Below are 21,460 nucleotides of genomic sequence, written 5' to 3'. Positions count from 1 at the left end.
AATTGACCCAGGCTCCGAGACTTGGTCCTGCAGGTTATATATTGCAGTGTGAACATACTCCGGCCGGGTGCCCACAGCCAAGTCACTTCATCTCTCCTTATGCGTCAATTCCCCCTCCATACACGGGGATATAATCTTTCCTTTGACTATGCAGATTATAATTAAGGCTAAGATTTAGTCAAGGGTATTTTTGGTAAAAGTCATGGACAGAATATGAGCAATAAATAAAAATTCACGGCCTGTGACCTGTCCATAACTTTTACCGAAAATATCCATGACTAAATCTCTACTTCTGGGGGCCCCTGCTCCAGTGCTGGGGGTTGACTGTCCCGCAGCTGCTGCTCCCGAAGACCGCTCTCCGGACCTCCGAGCACCCTTGGGACTGCTGCTCCAGACACCCCAGGACCGCTGCTGCTTGAGCGGTCCCCAGGGCTCCCCCAAGACTGCTGCTCAGGTGCTTCCTGGAGCCAGCCACACTGGCTGCTGTTTTGGCAGTCCCCGGGACTAGCCGCACCAGCCGCTGCTCCCCAGAGCCAGCTGCCTGGGCCTCCCAAGCAGTGGCTGGTATGGCTAGCCCCAGGGACTACCAGAGCAGCTGGCCCCAGGTCACTCCAGCAGTGGCCGGTGTGGCTGCTCGGGCAGCTCTGAAGTCAGCCTCCCCAGCCACTGCAGAAGTCACAGAGGTCGCGGAAAGTCACGGAATCTGTGACTTCCGCAATCTGTGTGAAAGAATCTCAACCTTAATGATAATCTCCTTGGAGTCGGGACATCTCTCACCATGCGCTCGCCTATATGAACATTTAGTTTGTGACAAGCAGGGCTGTAAATCTACCCTGCAGTAGCGCACTAACTGGCTGGGTGGACACTGCTGATGTGCACTAATGTTCCTTAGTGTGCTACTCAAGCACACTAAGGAACTGTTAGTGCAAGTCAACAGGGTCCACACAGACACTTAGGGTGCATCTCCACTTTCAGCGGTGTGTAGAATACATGCTGCACGCCCAGCTGGCATGGGAATCAATCGCAATGGAGATGGTGAGGCATGAGTGGGTAAAAAGAGCAGAAATCCCTCCACGCCTGAACCCCAGGGTATATTCACTGCTCTCTACACGCCCAAGCAGTACTTCCCACATCTACGCTGCCGGAGCCTTTCCTCGCTGCCTCCCGCTCAGCCCGGCCAGAGACTTTCACAGGTCACCGCAAGTGTTAACATTGCCTTAGTACGAGGCAGGGTAGATGTGCCATCCAGCCTGCTGCAAACTTGATGTTCGGGTAGATAAGCCCTATGTGATTGGGGTCCCCTGATCTTCGCTCCAGCCTCTTGTGCTACCGTTGTAGAGATAACAATAATGTCACTTCAGCCTGGCATTGGAGGCTATAAAATGGGAAAGAAAGCAATGGGAGATGGTTTTCATCTCTAAATTCTGGAGAGAAAGGATTCTCTAGTAGTCAGGGCAGCAGAGTGAGAGACAGGACTCCTGGGTCCAACCCCTGACTCACTGCGTGACCTTGAGCAAGTCACAGTCCCACCCCGTGCCTCAGTTTCCCCACCTATAACTATGGGACAATAATTCAGACCATGCTCCCAGGAGGGGGTGATAAGCCCTAATTCACTAATAATGTTTGTGAAGTGATTTGAGATCTGCGGGCAGAATGTGCCAGAGGAGAGCAGAAGATCATTGAGAGTCTTGAAGCAGAGCGCGCTGTTAGCAGGGCCATCTTGGCTGGCACACCAGGAATTTCCAAGTGATTAAGTGCTACTGATCAGTATATTAACAGACGCAGGGCACTCCATTCATGAGGCTCCAGGGGCTCCGAGCAACAGGAACGGCCAGGAACAGAGAGACATGCTTTATGGTGAGGCTGTTCTCCACGGCTGCTCTGAAGGTCACATCTAGCTGCCCTGCTCATGCATCCTTGTTGCTTTTAAGGCCAGCAGGTCCGAGGAACAAGGAGTCCCAGAGAGGAGCCTGACCTCACATACTGCCCATCTTTGCTGTTATAAAACAGGTGGAATATGGCAAGCTGTCCGGGAACAGGGCTTTTACTCTGATGGTTTCTCGTACAGTTTATCCTTGGTGTTTGGCCCTTTCAGACTCCTCCTCACAGACAGAGACCCATCTCCTTTCGCCTTGTCCGCTTGGAGGAGTCTGCTTTATGGGTGCGTGAACCGACAATGCTAGAGTAGCCCTGTGGTGAGGGAGCGTTACTCGTGCCCCTTTGGCCCAATCCACAGAGGTGATGGGTAAGGTAGAGGCCCCACTCTTTAGCTCTGGCAGTAGCAACCCAAGTTTTGACCTCTGAGATCCTGAGTGTGTCAGCCAACACTGGTGACCATCACACTGCCGCCAAGCACGGGGCAGGCAGCAGCTACCCTGCTACACCAACACCCCCTGACGAGGCCCGGTTACGACTCCGCCATGAGCAGGGTTTAAATGGGAATGTGGGGTTTTATCCCCATTTTCCCTGGGGAAAATGCCCATTTCAAAGTGAGGTTTCCGTCTGCCAAAGCAGGGTTTGGACGTGTTTCATGCTGATGTTTCTGAATCGACATTTGCAAAGCTTTTCCCCCCTCCCGCCCCAGATTTCACTGTTGTGATGTGTTGTCCCAACTGGGGACCGAAACAAAAGCAGAAATATTGACAATTTCTACACGAGGTAAATACCACTTGCCACCCAGCTCCACTCCTGACCTAGAGCACGTTCTCTCTTGGGAGCCACACCTCAATCCTGACTAGCAGCATCCCCTGCTGTGCCAATCCAGGGGTCCCCCAACACGTCTCAATGCCCCTTGGAACGGACAAGCAGTGCCCCCTGCCAGCCAGGGGATGAAACCCATGGTCGGTTTTGTCCATTAGACAAACTTCCACAATGGGCAAGACGTCTGCCTCCAAAATTGTCCCTCTTGAGATCTGAGTTAGAGATGAGGGCTGAGTGCTAAGATGCTGGAGACAATGTGGCCTAGTGGCTAAGGCACCAGACTGAGCCTTGGAAGATGTGGATGCTGGTCTCAGCTTTACTGTTGTGTGACCTCAGGCAATTCACTTCCCCTCTCTGTGCCTTAGTCCCCAGGTCTGGGGACAACGACACTGAGCTGCTTCGAGCGTTACTGCTGGAAAGAACTCGGCGGTATTATTCATTCCCAACACTGATGCCTTTGAAGTGGCCTTGAGTTTCTGAGGAGCGTTTCTGATTCAGATGCAAGAGCAACTCTGCATTTGGCTATTCACTCAGCACTCCCAGGACACGTCGAAAGCTGACAGCCCTACCCTAACCTGAACAGAGTAACTAGCAGCGTATATATAGCCAAGTAACGGACGCAACATAGCAAACTTCTGACTCAACTTCTCCCCCCAGCTTGGATGTTCCCGATACCCCCCAGTGGCATGCCCAATCCCTCTTAGACAGTAGTGGTACCTGTGAGCATGAATCAGCAGAAATCACTGCATCTTTATGCCAGGTGCTAGATCCCGGGTTTAGGATGCCTCAGCAGAGAGGAGCCCCGCCTTCACGGGCATGATCCTCAATGCTACAGGAGCAGATTCCAGCCTTTGCATACGTTGACGCCACTCGCACGGAAACACATGGCAAAGGTGCCCTCTTCTGCTCAGGCTGGATTTGGCCCTTGGGTGCCATACTGCATCAGAACATTGGCCCACCCAGGCCCCCGTGTCCTGCCTCCAACACTTTGGGCTTCAGAGGAAGGCGAAATACAGGTTTGAGCATTGGCCTGCTAAACCCAGGGTTGTGAGTTCAATCCTTGTAGGGGGCCATTTAGGGATCTGGGGCAAAAATTGGGGATTGGTCCTGCTTTGAGCAGGGGGTGGGACTAGATGACCTCCTGAGGTCCCTTCCAACCCTGAGATTCTATGATTCTAAGGTTAATTGTGAAGCATCCTATGGGATAGATAGTGAGTGGGACGCAGGCAAGCAGTGCCCATTGAAGGCTTCCTGGGTGTTAACCCCTATCCTCCCATTTCCTCTGGTCATTAGAAATTCCTCACATGACCTGGTTGCTCTTGGGCTGCATTGTTGCTGGTATGAAGGAGGACAACAGGAGCGTTCATTGTTTAAATGGGCTCTTTAGCTGAACAAACTGTCCTAGCAGGAAGGATTCAGGCAAGGGGAAGCCAGTCGATACCAGCCGAGCATTGGGCCCTTTGAAAAGCAAAGAGCCTGTGGACATGAGCAGTTTTGTTACGCTCCGCTACAGCTAACCCTGTCTCAGTGCTGTTTCCCTTCCTCGCAGGGCCACTGCCTGCCTTCCCCAAAGCCCTCCACCAAGCGCGAGAAGGTGGGGGAGGCATCTCGGACCCTTCTGAGGTCTGACAGCTAGGAGAAGGAACCCCAGTCAGGACAGGAAAGGTGGCACCTGGCTCAAGAGAGGATGGGAAAGTGCACATTCAGAGCAGGCGGGTGGAATGGGGCAAAATAAGCCCCTGCCCAAGCATGAAGGCTTTGCATTTCTATAGCCCTTTTCATACCAGAATCACATGAGCCACAGGGAGGTTAAGTGACCCACCTTGGGGCATGCAAGGCAATCAGTGGCAGAGCCAGGGATAGAACTGCGGGGTGAGTCCCTGCTCTGGACACTAGAGGATGTTATGTGAGGGCCTGGCCCTGGAACATCCCCAAATGATGCAGGTCGGCAGCGAGGTGAGCACAGCTAGGCAGGAGCCAGGGCAGGTCAAGGGGGTGTGGGTGGGCATTGGGGACAGGCGGTCCTGCAGGTCGGGGCTGAGATGCACAGGCAACATTCTGGGGGGCCTCAGGTCTGGTGACTAGGACTGCAGCACTGCGTGGGGGTCCTGCCGATCTGGAACGAAGCACATTGACAGCGCTGTGTTGGAGCAAAAGACTGGTGTAGAGGGTAGCGTCGAAGGGCAGGGGTGGAGCACATCAGAAGAGCTCAAGACCACAGCAGCCAGTGGGGCTGAAGGCTGGCAGGCAGGGGCACTGGTTGAGCAATGTTGGGGCCCAGGCCTGGTGCCGCCGGCCAGGGTGAGGGGCACTGGCAGAGCTGTGGAGTGGCACTCAGGATGGGACCAGCAAGGTAAAGTCAGCCCAGACCCAGGCTGAGCTCTCAAGCCTGGTTCCATTTGGGTTTTCGCTTCTGATAAAAAGCTTCTCTATTTGCTTTGGGGAGTGCAGAACAAGAGGTCCCCTCCCTCCCCATGGACCGGCCCCCCGGTGGTAATCTGTAGGATAATCTGCCTTCCCCATTGCTGCTGCAATACTGTTTACAGTGTCCTTAACCCTTGGAAGTACTAACATGCACTTGCCCAGCCAAGCAAGCAAGGCCCTGAATCCAACAGAGACTGTGCAGGCAGCTCCTTGTCCACTGTGGACCCCCAGCTGGGCCGCGCCATGATGCCCAGATCCCAGCTTTGCAATCGGCCACGACCTTTACCATGGCTCGAACCCAACGGCCCGGAGCTTTGCGGAAGTGCAGACTCAGATCCCGGCTTTCTAAGCCGCATCTCCCCCTCTACCAGCGTGAGGCAAAAATCCAAACACCTGCCGATCTGGTTCCGAACATGGGGGCGATCGCTGCCGATCCCTACCGTGCCCGTCTGTAACTGCTCAGAACAGCCAGTGCTATGCGTGGAACAGACCTTCGTATCCATAGCAACAAGCCGCTGGACTAATAACTTCCCAACACATCAGGGAATTATTTTTTCTTTTTATATCATTACATCATAACAATCTCTGGTCACATTCCTCCAGTTGCTCATTAACAGCCACGGAATGTCTTTCCCCACTGGTCGTTACTGTTTTATCGGAGACATGTCCAGGTTCTTCAATTGCCCTAGAGCTTATTTAGGACGCAAGAAGCTTCAGGCAACACACATGCAGGTCACTACAGACCACAAAGCGCCATGGGTAAAGCTGTGTCTACCGATATATGTAAACGGAACCATCCCCAAAGGTTGTCAAGCAAAGAGACTTCTGCACGCCACCCGTTCCAGGCAGGTGCAGAAATTCAGTCCAGGATCTGGGAGGGAACCTGTTTTCTCTTTGGCCCCGGCTTGATTAGCTAGCACCTTTCAGGCAGGAGACAAGTGGACTGATCTTTTGTGCCTGCTGTATCCCAAACACGCAGGATGTGATCACGACTAGAGAACTGGGGTCAGCATCCGAGATCACCCACCAACTGGAATTACAGGAGAAGCTCAGGGTTACGAACACCTCGGGAATGGAGGGTGTTCGGCACTCTCAACAAAACGTCATGGCGGTTCTTTCCAGCGTTCACAACCGAACAGTGACCGAATACAGCTTTGAAACTTTACTATGCAGAAGAAAAACCTGCTGCTTTTAACCATCTTAATTCAAATGAAACAGTTTCCTTACCTTGCCAAATCTTTTTTTAAAAATTTTCCCTTTATTTTTGTTTAGTAATTTACGTTTAACACAGCCCTGTACTGCATTTGCTTTTTGTCGTTGTTGTCTCTGCTGCTGCCTGGTTGCGTACTTCCTGGTCCAAATGAGGTGAGTGGTTGACCAGTCAGTTTGTGGCTCTGGTGTTTGCAACTCTGAGGTTCTACTGTACACCTTTCTCCCCACAGGGCTGGGTGAGGCAGGACTGGCTTCACCTACCTGCCAGGTGGGACCCCTCATGGTCCAGCAAATGCAATTAGGCTTAGCCTCAGGGAGCCATGCTAAGCAAGTCACTTTGCCTCAGTTTCTCCTCCGCTCCTTTCCCTGTGTTGCCTATTGTAAGTTTTCCAGGGCAGGGACTGTCTCTCACTAGGAGTCTGTAACAGCACCTGGCCCCATGGGGTCCTGACTTTAGCTGGGGCCTTTGGGGGCGACTGTAATACAAATAATGATGCCACATGACTGGCAGACACACTACAGACAGGGAGGGAAGAGGCTGCATCCCTCTGAGACGGCAGGGGGTGAGGTGGGCAGCAGCATGGAATCGAAGACACAAGTCGTGCCATGGAAGCTCTGATACCCACAGCTGGTCAGGATTTACATGCCGGTCAAAAGGCAGCTCCTCCGTGGCAGCCCGCTATCGCCATACGGGGGCATTAATTCAGCGCTCGCTCAGAGGGAAGAGTGCCGCCTTCTAAATCAGCACCATCGCTTCGTTGTTCCTCCGAGGGCCTGGCATCTAAAGCCGTGACCTCGCCTGGCCCTGCCCAGCTCCTGAGATCTACCAGGCTCACAGAAGCTTCTCCTGCCGCGGCATGAAGGCTACAGGCATGGAGTAGATTGCTTTAGCAAAATCTTGCCGTTAGATGGAGCGTGTGGGGGGGGGAGGTTGGGGTGGGGGCGGGTGCAGCAATTCCCCACATAAAAATCCCTGTGTGAACTTTCCCCTTCTGCCGGGTGCCCTTCCTAATGACGTGCTGGAGAGGAGCTGCCTTCCGTCTGCTGTCTCCTCTCTGCTCAGAGCAGCAGTTACCGCCGTCGCGGAGGAAGTCCCGGGAACCACAAACTCCAGCCCAAACTCCCTATTTCTCCCGGTGCGCTGAGCCCTGCCGAGCAGCTCAATAAGTATCAGTGCAGCGTCTGCTCTCGTTCTGACTGCCCCCGAAAAGACTGGGACTTTCCCCACGCTCCCTTAAAATACCATATCCAGAGAGACCACCCTCTTGGCCACATCAGTCAAGCAGGACATACCTGGCCACTTCAGCCATCCCAGCCCAGCCAGATTGCCCCAGGCTACCTTATGGGGAGACATGGGCTTCAGACCATCTGGGGATGTGCTGGCAGCAACAGCAGAGGGCGCTGCAGAGCAGATGCTCTCTGCCCCTTGTGCATGGACCTCTGTGGGGCGAGTCACCCTCCACTGGACTTTCTCATTCAGTTTAATGCTCCATTTCCGTTATGCCCCTAACAAAGCACTGTATTCTTTCCCTTGTTTTGGCCGTGTTCGTGCTTGGGATGCTCACTGCATGCTGGGCACGGGTTAATGGTCCCTGCATCCTGGCCAGGGGTTACAGCAGAGCAATCCAGCTACTGGCTCTCTGTCTGGTTTGTCCAGAGATTTCAGAGCAGGACTGATTCCTTTCCCACCATCACCCATAACGCCCATCCTTGCCACCCCCAGCCAGGGAAGAGGCGCTACACTTACACATCACGTTGAGGAATATGTTGCCAGATGCCAGGACCACTTTCTCCCGGGTAGCTCTGTCGTAAATGCCCACATGACACTCGTACGGGCCGTTGTCTGAGATCCGAACCTCTGGAAGACTGGGAAGGGAGAGGGGAAAGGAAACATTATGGTAACATAACTGATACCTTATGCTCACATGACATCATTACTCCTTTAGGATTCTCCTCTGCTTTACAAATCAAACACACTCCTTATACAGCAGCCACAACATCCACCACGGACTTGCCCCCGCCCCTGCAGCTATTGAAGAGTGCACTACGTGACTAGAAATCAGTGCAAGTCCAGCTCTGAACTTTATCAGAACCTGAGGGTCTGCTCAGATCTGGTGTCACTGGTTGGGACCACCTCTGGACACGGCAGCTTGTAACAGAAGGTAGTAACTAGAGATGGTTGGGAAATGGAATTTCCGTGGGAAATTTGTCTGCATTCTGAATGAAAAGTTGAAATTTCAAAAAATTTACCATGGGGTGGACATTCCGAGGGAAAAAAAAAAAAAGATCTGGAAACAATGAAATATTTCAATTGAATAAGGTAAAAACATATTTCAGTCCAACAATGCTGGAATGTTATCGTAGAGTATAAAACACACACACACACTTATTATAATAAAATTAATATTTTAATATAATACCAAGTCAAAATGAAATGAAATGAAATGAAACAAGAAAGTGGGGCCGGAACATTCTGACCTCATCCGAAGAAAACATTTTGGCATTATCAAAATGAAATGAGGAAGCCAAAGTGGCTCTTTATTACTGTCTCCCGTTGAAGCTGAAATGGACACATCCCTACGAAACGTTTTGATTCTGATGTATCCAGCTGACGTTTTTTTTAGCCAGCTCTCCTGGTGACCCTTGCCGTCACCTGAAACTTCCGGGACGCAGGGGGACAGAAAGTAACCGTCATGCACATTGTCAGGTGGCCAGGGCACTGGGGCTAACCCCTCTGTGCTTCCTAAGGGTGTGCGAGCGGAAGCCCGGCTAGCACGAGTCTATCTACCAGGGCTGGGAGGCTTGCTCCTCCCAGTGTAGACGTAACACCCACGACCAAGGGTGGGGATTTCAAAAGCACTCGGTACTGGCCAATTGCTACTGCTGCTGGGGTCAAGAGTAAAACACGTGTCGTCTGAAATGGGTACAAAAGGAGGCCAGCTGCGAGTGACACTGAACATCCCACCTCATCACCAGCAAACAGCCCAGCTCCCCCTAGCACCAAAAGCCTCGGCTCTCTCGGGGAGGAAGCAAGATTCACCAGCACCACTTCTCGAAGCACCGACCACAGCTACTTATGGCCCCTATCTCCAGAATATCAGAGGGCCTCACAATCCTTAATGGCAGCCCTGTGAGGCAGGGAAGAGTCATTATCCCCATTTTACAGAGGAGAAACTGAGGCACAGAGGCTTGCCCAAGGTCACAGATGATGTCTATAGTACAACAAGGACTTAAACCCAGGTCCTCCATACCCTAAGCTAATGCTCTAACCACTGGACTATCCCCCTTCCCCATACCTCTAGGTGCTTGATGGGGTCACAAGGTGATACAGCTCATTCACAGTTAGTAACCCACAAAGCTACAATGTAGAGTCCACAGCAACGGGCGACACCAGTCTCTCCCCATTGGCATGAGTGGAGAAGCTAGCAGTGTAGGAAGGCATTCCTTCAGGAGAGAAGCCGGCAGTGATCACTGGAGCCCCGCAAAGCCGCAGATATCCGCTTTATAGCCGTGGACCATGTTTGCGGATCCTGGATCGGATGCGCATACAAATTTTGTATCCACGCAGGGCTCTGGTGATCACCTCACTGTTCTAGTTTGCAGCGGGGGTTATGTTTGGTCACCTCTCATCACTGAGTCTTGTGCAGCTAGTCATGTAAATCAGTCCACGGGCATATTAGAAACACGACTGAGCTTTGTTTAAGAGCTTTGTTTAACTGCGTGACTAGAAGGGAAGTGTCTGGGATTTCCTAGAACTCTGCCTCCTAAACTCTCCAGCAGGATTTGAGCAGAAGGCAAACCAGTCCTATAGTGCATGAGGACAATTGCTCAGCACTATACCACAGGGAGGCGGCTGTTTCTTCCTGACCAGACAACAATCAGCATTAGGGCCTGAAGCCCTAGGGGTTGATGGTGCTTATACTTGTTACCATTGCTACTCTTAGAATAGTGTGATTCTCTTCTGCCTTACACTGAGACATTTGCCTCAATCGTGTCCAGTAGCAGGGAGTTTTGTAGGTTAATTATATGTTCTTTAGAGGATTATTTATTTTGTGTCTCTGCTAACTATATCACCTCTTGATTTCTTAACAAACACAGGCTGCAGAGCTCGGAGAGATCTGGGATAGGAGGTGCTTATGAAGAGCAAGGTCTTTTCCCAGCAACATGCACGAATGGTTTAAACTTTTCCTTCCAATGCACCTGTCTACACTGAACATTTTAGGTACAGTTCAGAGTGATAAAGTGTGTGCAGATGTAAAGGGAAGCAGCAGGCCACATCCCTCGCCATGCAGGCAGGGGAGTCGGCCAGATATGGTGCATTCACAGAGAGGAGTGAGAGAGAAACTTCTGACTGAAGTTCCGGCCAAGGAAGTATTGATTCCAGCAGCTCCTCCAAGCCAGATCCTGACATTTGTCTACTCTGGGATTAAATTGATCCAGTGACACAGCCTTATCCCAGGCCTGAGGGCAGGAGGCCCTGAGAAGGTGAAGCAGAAAAATCAAAATGCCCCTTACTCATCTCAGCAGCTAACAGAGGAGGAAAATAAATGTGATGCTCGGCTGAGAGCAAAGATGAAGGTTTATTTGTATGAGGGATCGATCGAACTGGCCACGGGGGCACGTTACTGTGAGTTAATCAAATAAAGGCCCCAGGGAGACTCGGTGGCAGGAGGGGCGAGGCGGAGCTACAGACCTGATATGTCACCTCTGGAGCTCAGGACCTGAGAGATAAGGGAACGGGAAGTGAGTCCTGACCTCATCAGCGAGGTGAGTAAATCAGCGTCAACCAATTTCCCCCTGCCCTGTGTTGCTGGTTACACCCTGTGCAGAGAGGTGTAAAATCAGATCAGAGCCATAGCATCTTGCACCCATTTTTCACATGGGGTCATGGTGGGGAACAGGCCAGATTTCCAAAGAGCTCAAAGACCAGGTTTCCAGGTGCTCAGCACCTAAAATCCGGGCCAGGTTTTCAGAAGAGCCCCGCCCCCAACCTGCACCCAGTATGCCGAGCGGTGCTTGGGTGCCTAAAACAGGAGCTGAGCTCTTTAGAAAGTCTAGCCCCCCAGGACTAGGCGCAAAGCAACAAGAATGGGAGGGCAATGCACTCTCTGCTCGCGAGAGAGGCAGGACTGGAAGAGCAGGGGCTGTAGACTACGATTGAGGTGCATTGGCAGGCAAGGTGGGGAGTCAGGACTGGGAAGTAGGGGGCATTGTAGGTCAGAATTCAGGAGCATCCGCAGACCTGTGAGGACAGCCTGCTTACTGCCTGTCTCTATTTACTCTGCTCTAGCCAGATGTTTGCTGTCTCATTTTGCTTAGCCTTAAAGCCCTCACTCCAGATCATCCTCGCAAAAAGCTCTCAGCCAGTTTCATCTCTGAAAATCTCTTGCACCTTTAGAGAGCTCCAAACCCTGCAAACTTTACTGGCCTGCCCCTGCAGCATGGTACGGTCAATGGGTAATATTTAAGGGAGTCCCTACGGGCTAGAGCTGTCACTTTCACCTGGGTGACGCATGGAACACAGGTTCTTAACCCACCAAGCCAAAAAATCCCATTTTGGTTTTCCTGAAATAAATTTTTTTTGATCATTTTCCTTCCACAAACCAATTCAATTTTTTGACGTCTTGTCCCACTTTGGGTCGATTCCCTCCCCCTCCCCAAATCAGCAATTCTTTACAAGAGGGAAATTCTGTTGTCTGGCCAGCTGTCCCTACCACGGACTTCTCTGCCACTCTGCTGCAGTGATTCGATCTGCCCCGCAAACGTTCCCAGTTTCCAGGGGTATTTGGATCTGAGCTTTGGGCCCACCCCGAGGCCCAGTGTCAATACGTTATAGTTGCCTCGCACACTTCTGCGTGCACTCTGTGGAAGGGTGCGCATGGAGGGGGGGGATCAAATAATGGTCATTTATACATGGTGCTCCTATGATACCTTTGGTCTGAGTGTTTCCCAGTGTCCTCTAGACATTAACCAAGACTCAGGATTCCCTGGTAAGCCACACTAATGCAATGCAGCTCTTTGCCCCCCTCTATTGGCCAGACTACACAGAGAAGTTTATGAGTTGGCTACTACCCCTGTTCTAACAACCCTGATCCATTAGCTCAGCCAGTGGACTTCTACGTTTTCCAGCTCCCAAGGGTCCCCGTTTCAATCTCTAAAGGTGCTTTTACTGGCGGTGTTGTTGCACATGTAATTACCCATTGTACAGATGAGGAACCTGAGGCTAAGAGATTTGCCTCAGTTCAGCAGCAGGTCTGAGAACAGGCTCCAAGAATCCTGGCTGTCCCCCGGATAACACAAACTTACATTGCACCTGAGTGTCCTTATCAGAGCAGGACAGGCAGCAAAACCCTTGTGGGGAAGATCAAAGTCCTGTCTTTGCCTGTTGGCACTTTCTTTGTTGAACCCAATTGCACCCAGGCCACGACTCTCCTCGGCTTCATATTTTCACCACCTAATCCAAAATCCCCCACCCCCGCTGAGCTGCCAGTGCCTTCTTCCTAAAGTGGATTAAGCAGGCAGGAGAGCTTTTCCCCAGGGGCTTGAGTGGCATTGATCGGCCAGTTGGTTAGCAGTCCGTATTCAGATAACGGGAGCCTGGGATGGAGATTCTTTTCACCAGCAATGGGACCAGGATCAATAAACTATTAATAACTGCAAAGATTTAAGGAGAGATCTGTGTAATGCAGTTCAGCAGCTGGAGTTTACCAACACTGACAGCTCCTCAGAAGGGTAAGTAATTGTGTTATTGAAAAGAAAAACACATGAAATGCAAGGGCACGGTCAGCAGCAGCAAAGAGAGCTCACACATGGATAGTGGTTAAATTAAACTCTCAGCAAAGCGCTCTCTCTACGAGGCTGGTGCATCCGAACAGCACTGTCTGTGGCCACCCTCCCAGGCACCAGTGAGCTGTAAAGTGCATGGGATAGAATAGTGGCTCTCAACCTTTCCAGCTGACTGTACCCCTTGCAGGAGGCTGATTTGTCTTGTGCACCCCCAAGTTTCCCCTCACTTAAAAACTACTTGCTGACAAAATCAGATATCAAAATACAAAAGTTGCTGACAAATCGCTGACTTTCTTGGGTTTACCCTATAATTATAAAATAAATCAACTGGAATATAAATATTGTACTTACATGTCAGTGGATGGTATAAAGAGCAGCATAAACAAGTCATTGTCTGCATGAAATTTTAGTTTGTACTGACTTCACCGGTGCTTTCTACGTAGCCTGTTGTAAAACTCGGCAAATACCTAGATGGACCCTCTGGAAGACCGCTATGTACCCGGGGTTGAGAACCACTGGGATAGATCAACCACAGCCTCACTCCCAGCACTGTACAGAGTGAGCAGAGGCGGGTCCATGTGGTAAGGTTCAAATCCAGAACCAAATCCTCCAGATCCAAAGCGAGCGGTGTGAACGCAGCATGCACCCACACCCAGAGATTGTCCAGGCTCACCCCCATTCCTGACATTTTCCTTTGTTAAGTAACAATAAACACCTGAGCTTGGCTGTTCCTCGGGATATTTCCCTTTGTCCCTCAACCTCTCTCCTGCCTCAGGGCTTGTCTAGCCAAGGAGACAAGAGGTGATGTTAGCACACATTAGCTAACACATTCTAACTAACACGCCTGAGGTCTAGTGGGCAAGGCCCAGTGGCTTTAATGCATGCTAAGCTAGGAACGAGTGCAGGCTTTAACGTGACCCATTTAGCCCATGTTACAGTCTACACTGCCTTGTCTACACTAGAGGTTTATTAGACTGTTAGCTAACACCTTGTGACATCACACCTTTTATCCGAGTCCTGACAGGCCTTGGAGAGAGACTCTCAACCCACTTATACTCTGGAGCTGATGAGGCACACCTGATCTGACATTCCGGCGTGAGTCTGCAGAATGGCCCTGCACCTCTGTGCAGGGCGGCATCCCTTGATGCTCAGTTGCACTGGGATTTTGAATGGGGCACAGAGGGCCAGAGACAAAGTTCAGGACTGGATCTGAAAGCCCCCGAAGTTCAGCCCTAATGGGAACGTCCTATAGAAATAAATGGGGATAAAACCAATAGCATCCTATAGGAATAGGGTTTAGTAGCAAATGAGGCCTCTGCCACCAAATTTTACAGCCTGGCTCATGCATTCAATAGAAAACAGACTGTTCCCTTTGAATTCTGTAGGACTTTTCAATGAGGAAGGGGGCGGGGGGGGGGGGGGAAGGTCGCCAGATCAGGATGATTTAGTGTGACCCAGCACAGAGATAAAAACTGAATATGAGTCTGGAGCTCTTTTGAAAATCAGGCCTTACGGTGCCAGAACCACAGCCCCTCCTCAAGCAGCACCAAGCAACCTGACAGTCAGCTGAACAGGCTACTTGGGGATTCTCCTGGCACAAAGAACCTCCCCAGGTGGCATAATGCATCCTCTTAGCATCCTGCACCTTGGGATGCTGGCTTGATACCTTGCTAACCCCCCAACCCCTCTCATAGGATCTAGGGATCCTCCAAAACCAACCGTTTCCCAGTCTCAGTGATTTGTTGTAAGCTAAAAAAATAATAATAAAATAATCCACTGTCTACTTGGCGACTTCTCCCAGATCCCCGGGAGGTGGCTGATTTAAACCTCTTTGGTTTAGCTGAGCACATTTAAGCATTGCCAGCTAGTTGGCAAGGAGAACACAGAATGGAGCAGCCACCGAGCCAGGGAGCGTGAGTGCAAAGGAGGGAGAGAAAAGAGATTCGGGATGTTGCAATCAGAGCGTGGTGGAGTCAAGCATCTTTATTGCTCCTTTCAGAGGGTGCAGAACTCTTCTCTTAAATCCTTTGAAACATCACTTGTGTGACGGTAATAAAACCGCTCAGTGGGTGAAACGGAACCAGAATATAGGATCAAACCAAGGGCTGTTAAAACAACCAGGCAGCCCGTCGTGGAAGCCAGAGAGGGGAAGAGAGCGAGAGAGAGGGTGTATTTGTGTGGCGGGTGATAGAAGTGGAAATGGGGCAGAGTTACCGAAGATTGAAACCCTAATGCACCCCACAAATGGAGCCATGTCTCCGTAATAGCACCCAGCTTCCAGAACCGACGGCATTTTCGATTGGCAATTACAGCACTTCAGAGCTGATGTCGTTATAATTAGCAGGGCTATTGCTGCTGTTCCATTACCGACATCTCATTATGCCGACAGCAGAGCTCCAATGACCCATTGGAAACAGATTCAGGCTCTCGCTGGCTTTGCACCGAAGGGTTCATTCTACCAAAGCTCTCTCAGGAGCTCGCTTGCTCACTCGCTTTCTTAATGAGAGAGAGTTTTCTTTCTTTCCGCCGCTCCAGGGGGACGTTTTGGGATGAACACATGAGTTTTTACCAAACCTTGCCACTTCATTCTGGTTCTCCTCCAACAGCTCCTTCCTCTGATTCTCTCCCTTCCTGTCTTCCCCCTCTTCAGCTCCCCTTCCTCTCTCGGGTCCAGATCCTCAGCTGGCATACATCAGGGCAACTTCGTTGATGTCACTGGGCCAGATCCTCAGCTGGTGGAAATCAGTGCAGCTCCATCCCGTCCGCAAAGCTTCAGTGCTGGGTGTAAAAGATTGGAGCATCACTGATCCCAATGGAGCTATGCTGATTTACGCCAGCTGAGGATTGGGCACGTCTCTCTCTTTCCCTCTCTGTACCTATACACTCTTCTGCTTCTCCTTTCTTCCGGCCTCTCCCCCCACCCGTCAGGTGTCATTTCGGGCCTCTGCGTGTGCCTCTGTCTGTGTGTGTGCACGATCTGAGTGTGTGTACACGTGTGTGCATGTCTCGGTCCGAATCCATGCACTGTGTACACGCAGTGTTTGTGTGTGTTGCGTTTCTCTGTGGTATGCGTGCGTGTGTTTATATGTAGCATCAATGTGTGAGTATAGTGTTAAGGTTCCTCCCCCACTCTGAACTCTAGGGTACAGATGTGGGGACCTGCATGAAAACCTCCTAAGCTTACTTTCACCAGCTTAGGTTAAAACTTCCCCAAGGTACAAATTAATTTTATCCTTTGTCCCTGGATCTCCACTGCCACCACCAAACTCTAACTGGGTTTACTGGGAAACGTAGTTTGGACATGTCTTTCCCCCCAAAATCCTCCCAACCCTTGCACCCCACTTCCTGGGAAAGGTTTGGTAAAAATCCTCACCAATTTGCATAGGTGACCACAGACCCAAACCCTTGGATCTGAGAACAATGAAAAAACATTCAGTTTTCTTACAAGAAGACTTTTAATAGAAGTAAAGAAATCACCTCTGTAAAATCAGGATGGTAGATACCTTACAGGGTAATTACATTCAAAACATAGAGAATCCCTCTAGGCAAAACCTTAAGTTACAAAAAAGACACACAGGAACAGTCATTCTATTCAGCACAGTTCTTTTCTCAGCCATTTAAAGAAATCATAATCTAACACATACCTAGCTACATTACTTACTAAAGTTCTAAGACTCCATTCCTGGTCTATCCCCGGCAAAAGCAGCATACAGACAGACACAGACCCTTTGTTTCTCTTCCTCCTCCCAGCTTTTGAAAGTATCTTGCCTCCTCATTGGTCATTTTGGTCAGGTGTCAGTGAGGTTACCTTTAGCTTCTTAACCCTTTACAGGTGAGAGGATTTTTCCTCTGGCCAGGAGGGATTTTAAAGGGGTTTACCCTTCCCTTTATTTTTATGACATATAGTTTATAATATAATGTTCTCTCTGCCTCTCTGTAAGAGTTCAGAGTGCTTTGCAGACAAATACAATCCCATAAGGTCCTGGGCTGAAAGAGCTTATGATCTTAAATTGTGTGTATGTGTGATTTAATACACGGGTGGGTGAATGTATCGTGCATGTGTGTGTTGTGTATGTACGCCTGATGTGTATATTTCTGAGGACTATGCAGTCTGTGTGTATGTACCATTGTGTATATAGAGTTGTGCATAGGCACGTGTGTTGTGAAACCGCAGAATGTGTACTTGTGTGTGTGTATGTATATGCTATATATGTAGAGTTTAATGCAGGTTTGTGTGGATACTGCATGTGTGTGTACCAAATATGTGTATATGTTTATATATAGGTGAGTACATATATTGTCATATATATGTGTGTGTGTGTGTTGGGTGGGTAATATAGTATCCATGTATGTTTAGTTGTGCATAGGTGTATTCCGTGTCTATATCTAAGTTTTGTGTATGTGTATTCATCAGGTATATACAGCTGCTTGCAAGTGTATGCACAGTGTATATTTACGGGTGTGTATGAGCATACGTAATATTGTGTATTCATTGTGTACATAGCTGTGTGCTAAGGTATGTATTGCACACGTACTTGTGCATAGATCCATCAGATATATGTGTGTGTGTATATTTGTACAGGTTTGTCCCACTCCGCTATTTAATCCTCTCGCCGTGATGGAGCCATGAAAGAAGATGGAAATGGCTGGGTTTCTCCCCCATAATGCGTGAGGCAGAATAAGAACAAAGTAAGAGGCAAAAGTTTGCCAATCCCAGCGGGAGAGGAACGAAAGGAGCAGCAGATAAAGCAGCCCCTGTGAGGATGTGGCCATGGGGCCAAGGGTCTGCCCTCTCCTGAGTACGTCTGATCCGCAAATGTCAGTTTGGCAGCCTGTCTCCCCAGGGAAGGGGGCATTGGAGCATTGCCACCCCTTACAGAAGAATTCATTAACGTCTCGGCAATGACCATGGGGGCGGATTGGTGGATGGTGTGTGGGCTGAGTGCAGAGCTCAACACCCGCTCTGCCTGTCATGCCAGCCCAGAGGCCTTGACACAAATGTTAGGGCCCAGCTGTCTGCCTGTGATGGGGAACTTGACATGCCTGCGGGGGTGATTCTAATTTTGGGGGGAGAAAGCTGGTGTCATATATAGATCTCCAATGAGACTCCTGCTTTTCTGCTAAACTCTCTTTGTTTGATTACCCCATCCAACCTCCCCCCCCGCACCCCACAGGTCTATTTGTCCTGCCCTCCTGTCACATCCTAGGCTGCAAGCTCTCTGAGGAAGGGGCTACCTTCTTTGTTACTTCTCTGCCCGTCGCCTGGCCCACTGGGGTCCTGAGCCTGGTTTCCTGGGTGGCTGATGGCTCCACTGTTATCCCCATCGGTCCATCGCCTCCGAGGCCCCCGTTGGTCGCGGGACACACGTGACAGTCCCTGCCCTGAGGAACTTACAATCAAAGCAGCACTGGAGTCGCTCCCTCCCTCCCTCTTTCTCTCTCTTTGCTGACTCAGAAGTTGTTGAAGCTGGGAAAATGGCCCTTCCCCATTCAGGGTTGTGGAGATTATAAGGATCCCCCAGAGTTCAGCATGGTGGGAAGGGCCTGATTCTCATTTACTCCATCCCTGCACTTAGAGCAGGATGGGGCACCAATGTATATGCTTTCTGTTACAAGACTCATCATGTCAGAGTGCCCCCTCATGGCAAGACAGGGTATTACAGTGCTCTGCCTCAGTTTCCCCAATGTCAGTCTTCAGCCTATTCCCACCAGAGGGGTGACTTGGCCCTCCCGACAAGCCACTTTAGCGAGTTTCATCCCTTCTGGGAGTATCCAACCCAGTTGTAACTGGTCAGGCCCCAAGCTGGCTTCTCCCCCATGGTCTCTTCAGAGTCCCTTCGCCGGCTCCCCTGGGCTGAGAGCAAAGTCCTTCCACATCACCACAGAACTCACCAAAATCACACTTTTCCTTCCAGAGCAGCAGGAGCCAGAGCTTCTCTCTGGGCCACTTTCTGAAGCCCCTCATCTGAAGAGCTGTCCATTCCTCTGCCAGAACGTCAGCCCAGGACTGCTTCCCGGGAGCCTGGCCCTCAATCCAGAGCTCACCCCAGGAGCTAGCTCTGCCCCTGGGCACAACTCTCCAGCCACCACTCAGCTTTACCGCTCTCCTCTTCCGCCAGCCCCGAGCTGCTGAGCTTCCTTCCTCCGCCTTCCTGCACAGGTGCAACAGGCTGGGGGTCACTGAACAGGCCAGACTCACCCATGGCCCTAAAGGAGCAGGCTGCCCGGTTCGTCTCGCTCCTTGCTCAGGGGCGATGCCTGGCTCTCGGCGTGAGTTAGAGCGGCCTCTGGTTCCTGTGGGCCCCTGTGGTCCCTGGGAAGCAGACTTTAGCTGCAGCAAAGCGCACGGCAGCCCTGTGTACATCCTGCCCCCTGCCCTGGGACCAGGGCTGCTGTAGAGACCTTACACCAGCTCTACGTGGGCCATGGTGACTCTGTGTGCAAGGGGGCGGTTGGTGCTCGCTTTACTGACACCACCCCCGCGGCCTTAGCAGCACCACGAATCTGGCCCAGGAACTCTGGCGACTCACTGTCCCCGTTTCCTGGGAGCAATCCCAGCATCCCTCTGCCTGTGTCATCCTCCCGGGCTGTGGACGGGTTGGGAGCGACCGCTGTCGGCGATATCCCAGGGTAGGCGCGGGTGCTACCCCACCAAAGGGCGACCCCTCCCCGGGGGTGGCGTGGGTGGCCGTGTGCATCACAGCAACGCGTGACACCTCTGAGGGCGCATTCGAGTCAGCTGGCGTGTCACGTTCACCTGGGGGCCAGCTCCCCGCCGCTCTGAGCCGGCTCAATAGCAGCCATTCACGAGGCTGTTGGACACGTTTCACAACTTTGTTTTGCAGGGATGATTTTTAAATCCCCCACGGACGGCTGTGTTAAGCCAACCCAGTGAACTTTGCGGGATTATTTAAAATAAAGGGCTGGATTCATTTTGTTTTATAGCTCAGTATCCACTCATGATGCAGCGTAGTATCCATGTGGGCGACATCATCACCTCTCTGATAGTCTCGCGTGTGACATCATCAGAGTGACCTCTCTTTGATGGACGATTTTCAGGCGTGATGTCACTATTGCTAGAGGTCACTCTGACGGTGCAACCTCGTATCCTCACGTGCTACTTGAGTCGAGGTGAGCACCGCTGCACTAGTGCAGTGTCACATCCTCGTGCGGGACATCATCACAAGGCGACGCATCTCTGACGGTGCATCAGAGCTTCCTTGCCCATGACTGGGGCTCTCCAATCCAATCATTAATAAATCCTCATTGCAATGAATCCTTGTGTCTGGCACCAGCAGGGGCTGACATCTCTGATAGTGATCAAAGTATTATTGGAATCTGGATCATCAGGGGGTGACACTTCTCTGATACACACACCACACAACAAAAACACTAACCCAGGAACCTATCCCTGCAACAAAGCCCGTTGCCAACTGTGTCCACATATCTATTCAGGGGACACCATCATAGGGTCTAATCACATCAGCCACACTATCAGAGGCTCGTTCACCTGCACATCTACCAATGTGATATATGCCATCATGTGCCAGCAATGCCCCTCTGCCATGTACATTGGCCAAACTGGACAGTCTCTACGTAAAAGAATAAATGGACACAAATCAGACGTCAAGAATTATAACATTCAAAAACCAGCCGGAGAGCACTTCAATCTCCCTGGTCACTCGATTACAGACCTAAAAGTGGCAATTCTTCAACAAAAAAACTTCAAAAATAGACTCCAACGAGAGACTGCTGAATTGGAATTAATTTGCAAACTGGACACCATTAAATTAGGCTTGAATAAAGACTGGGAGTGGATGGGTCATTACACAAAGTAAGGTTTCAGAGTAACAGCCGTGTTAGTCTGTATTCACAAAAAGAAAAGGAGTACTTGTGGCACCTTAGAGACTAACCAATTTATTTGAGCTCCCCATGTTTATTCTCTCCCCCCCCGCCCACTGTTCCTCGTCTCATGGAACATCAACACCGGGTGACACCCCATCTGACTGCACGGCAGTCGGCATGGGTGACACTTTTCCAACTGTCCGTTCCAGCACACTACATCGCCAAACCTCTCCAAGAGGCTGGAGGGAACAGAAAAAGCCCGGCTCGCACAGCTGTTAGCTCGTCTAAGTTTCACCTTTCCTGGCCTGATTGTAAGAGGAAAAAGCTTCAGAAAGCAACATTTTCATGCAGTCATTTCCATAGAGAAAAGCCCAGGGCAGTTTCTCTCAATGGCATCAAGGGGGATATTGTCAGTGCTGTGTACGAAGGCACTCACCAGTAACTGGAACCGTGTGGGTGTGTAATGAGGGCTGCGTGCATAACTTATCACACA

At 50.8% G+C, this 21,460-nt stretch overlaps 1 protein-coding gene across 1 annotated transcript in view; it reads right to left on the bottom strand.

Annotated features, from left to right (window-relative positions):
- IGSF21 (immunoglobin superfamily member 21) overlaps positions 1 to 21,460 on the bottom strand; it is a 150,811-nt gene that overhangs the window by 53,637 nt on the left and 75,714 nt on the right. The window contains exon 4 of the mRNA XM_077837572.1: positions 8,084 to 8,202. Within this exon, the coding sequence (XP_077693698.1) occupies positions 8,084 to 8,202 (119 nt within the window). The remainder of the gene's footprint in view (positions 1 to 8,083; positions 8,203 to 21,460) is intronic.

This window comes from Eretmochelys imbricata, chromosome 18 (genome assembly GCF_965152235.1).
Source record: "Eretmochelys imbricata isolate rEreImb1 chromosome 18, rEreImb1.hap1, whole genome shotgun sequence".
NCBI classification, from domain to species: domain Eukaryota; kingdom Metazoa; phylum Chordata; order Testudines; family Cheloniidae; genus Eretmochelys; species Eretmochelys imbricata.
This window is presented reverse-complemented; position numbering and strand designations above follow the sequence as displayed.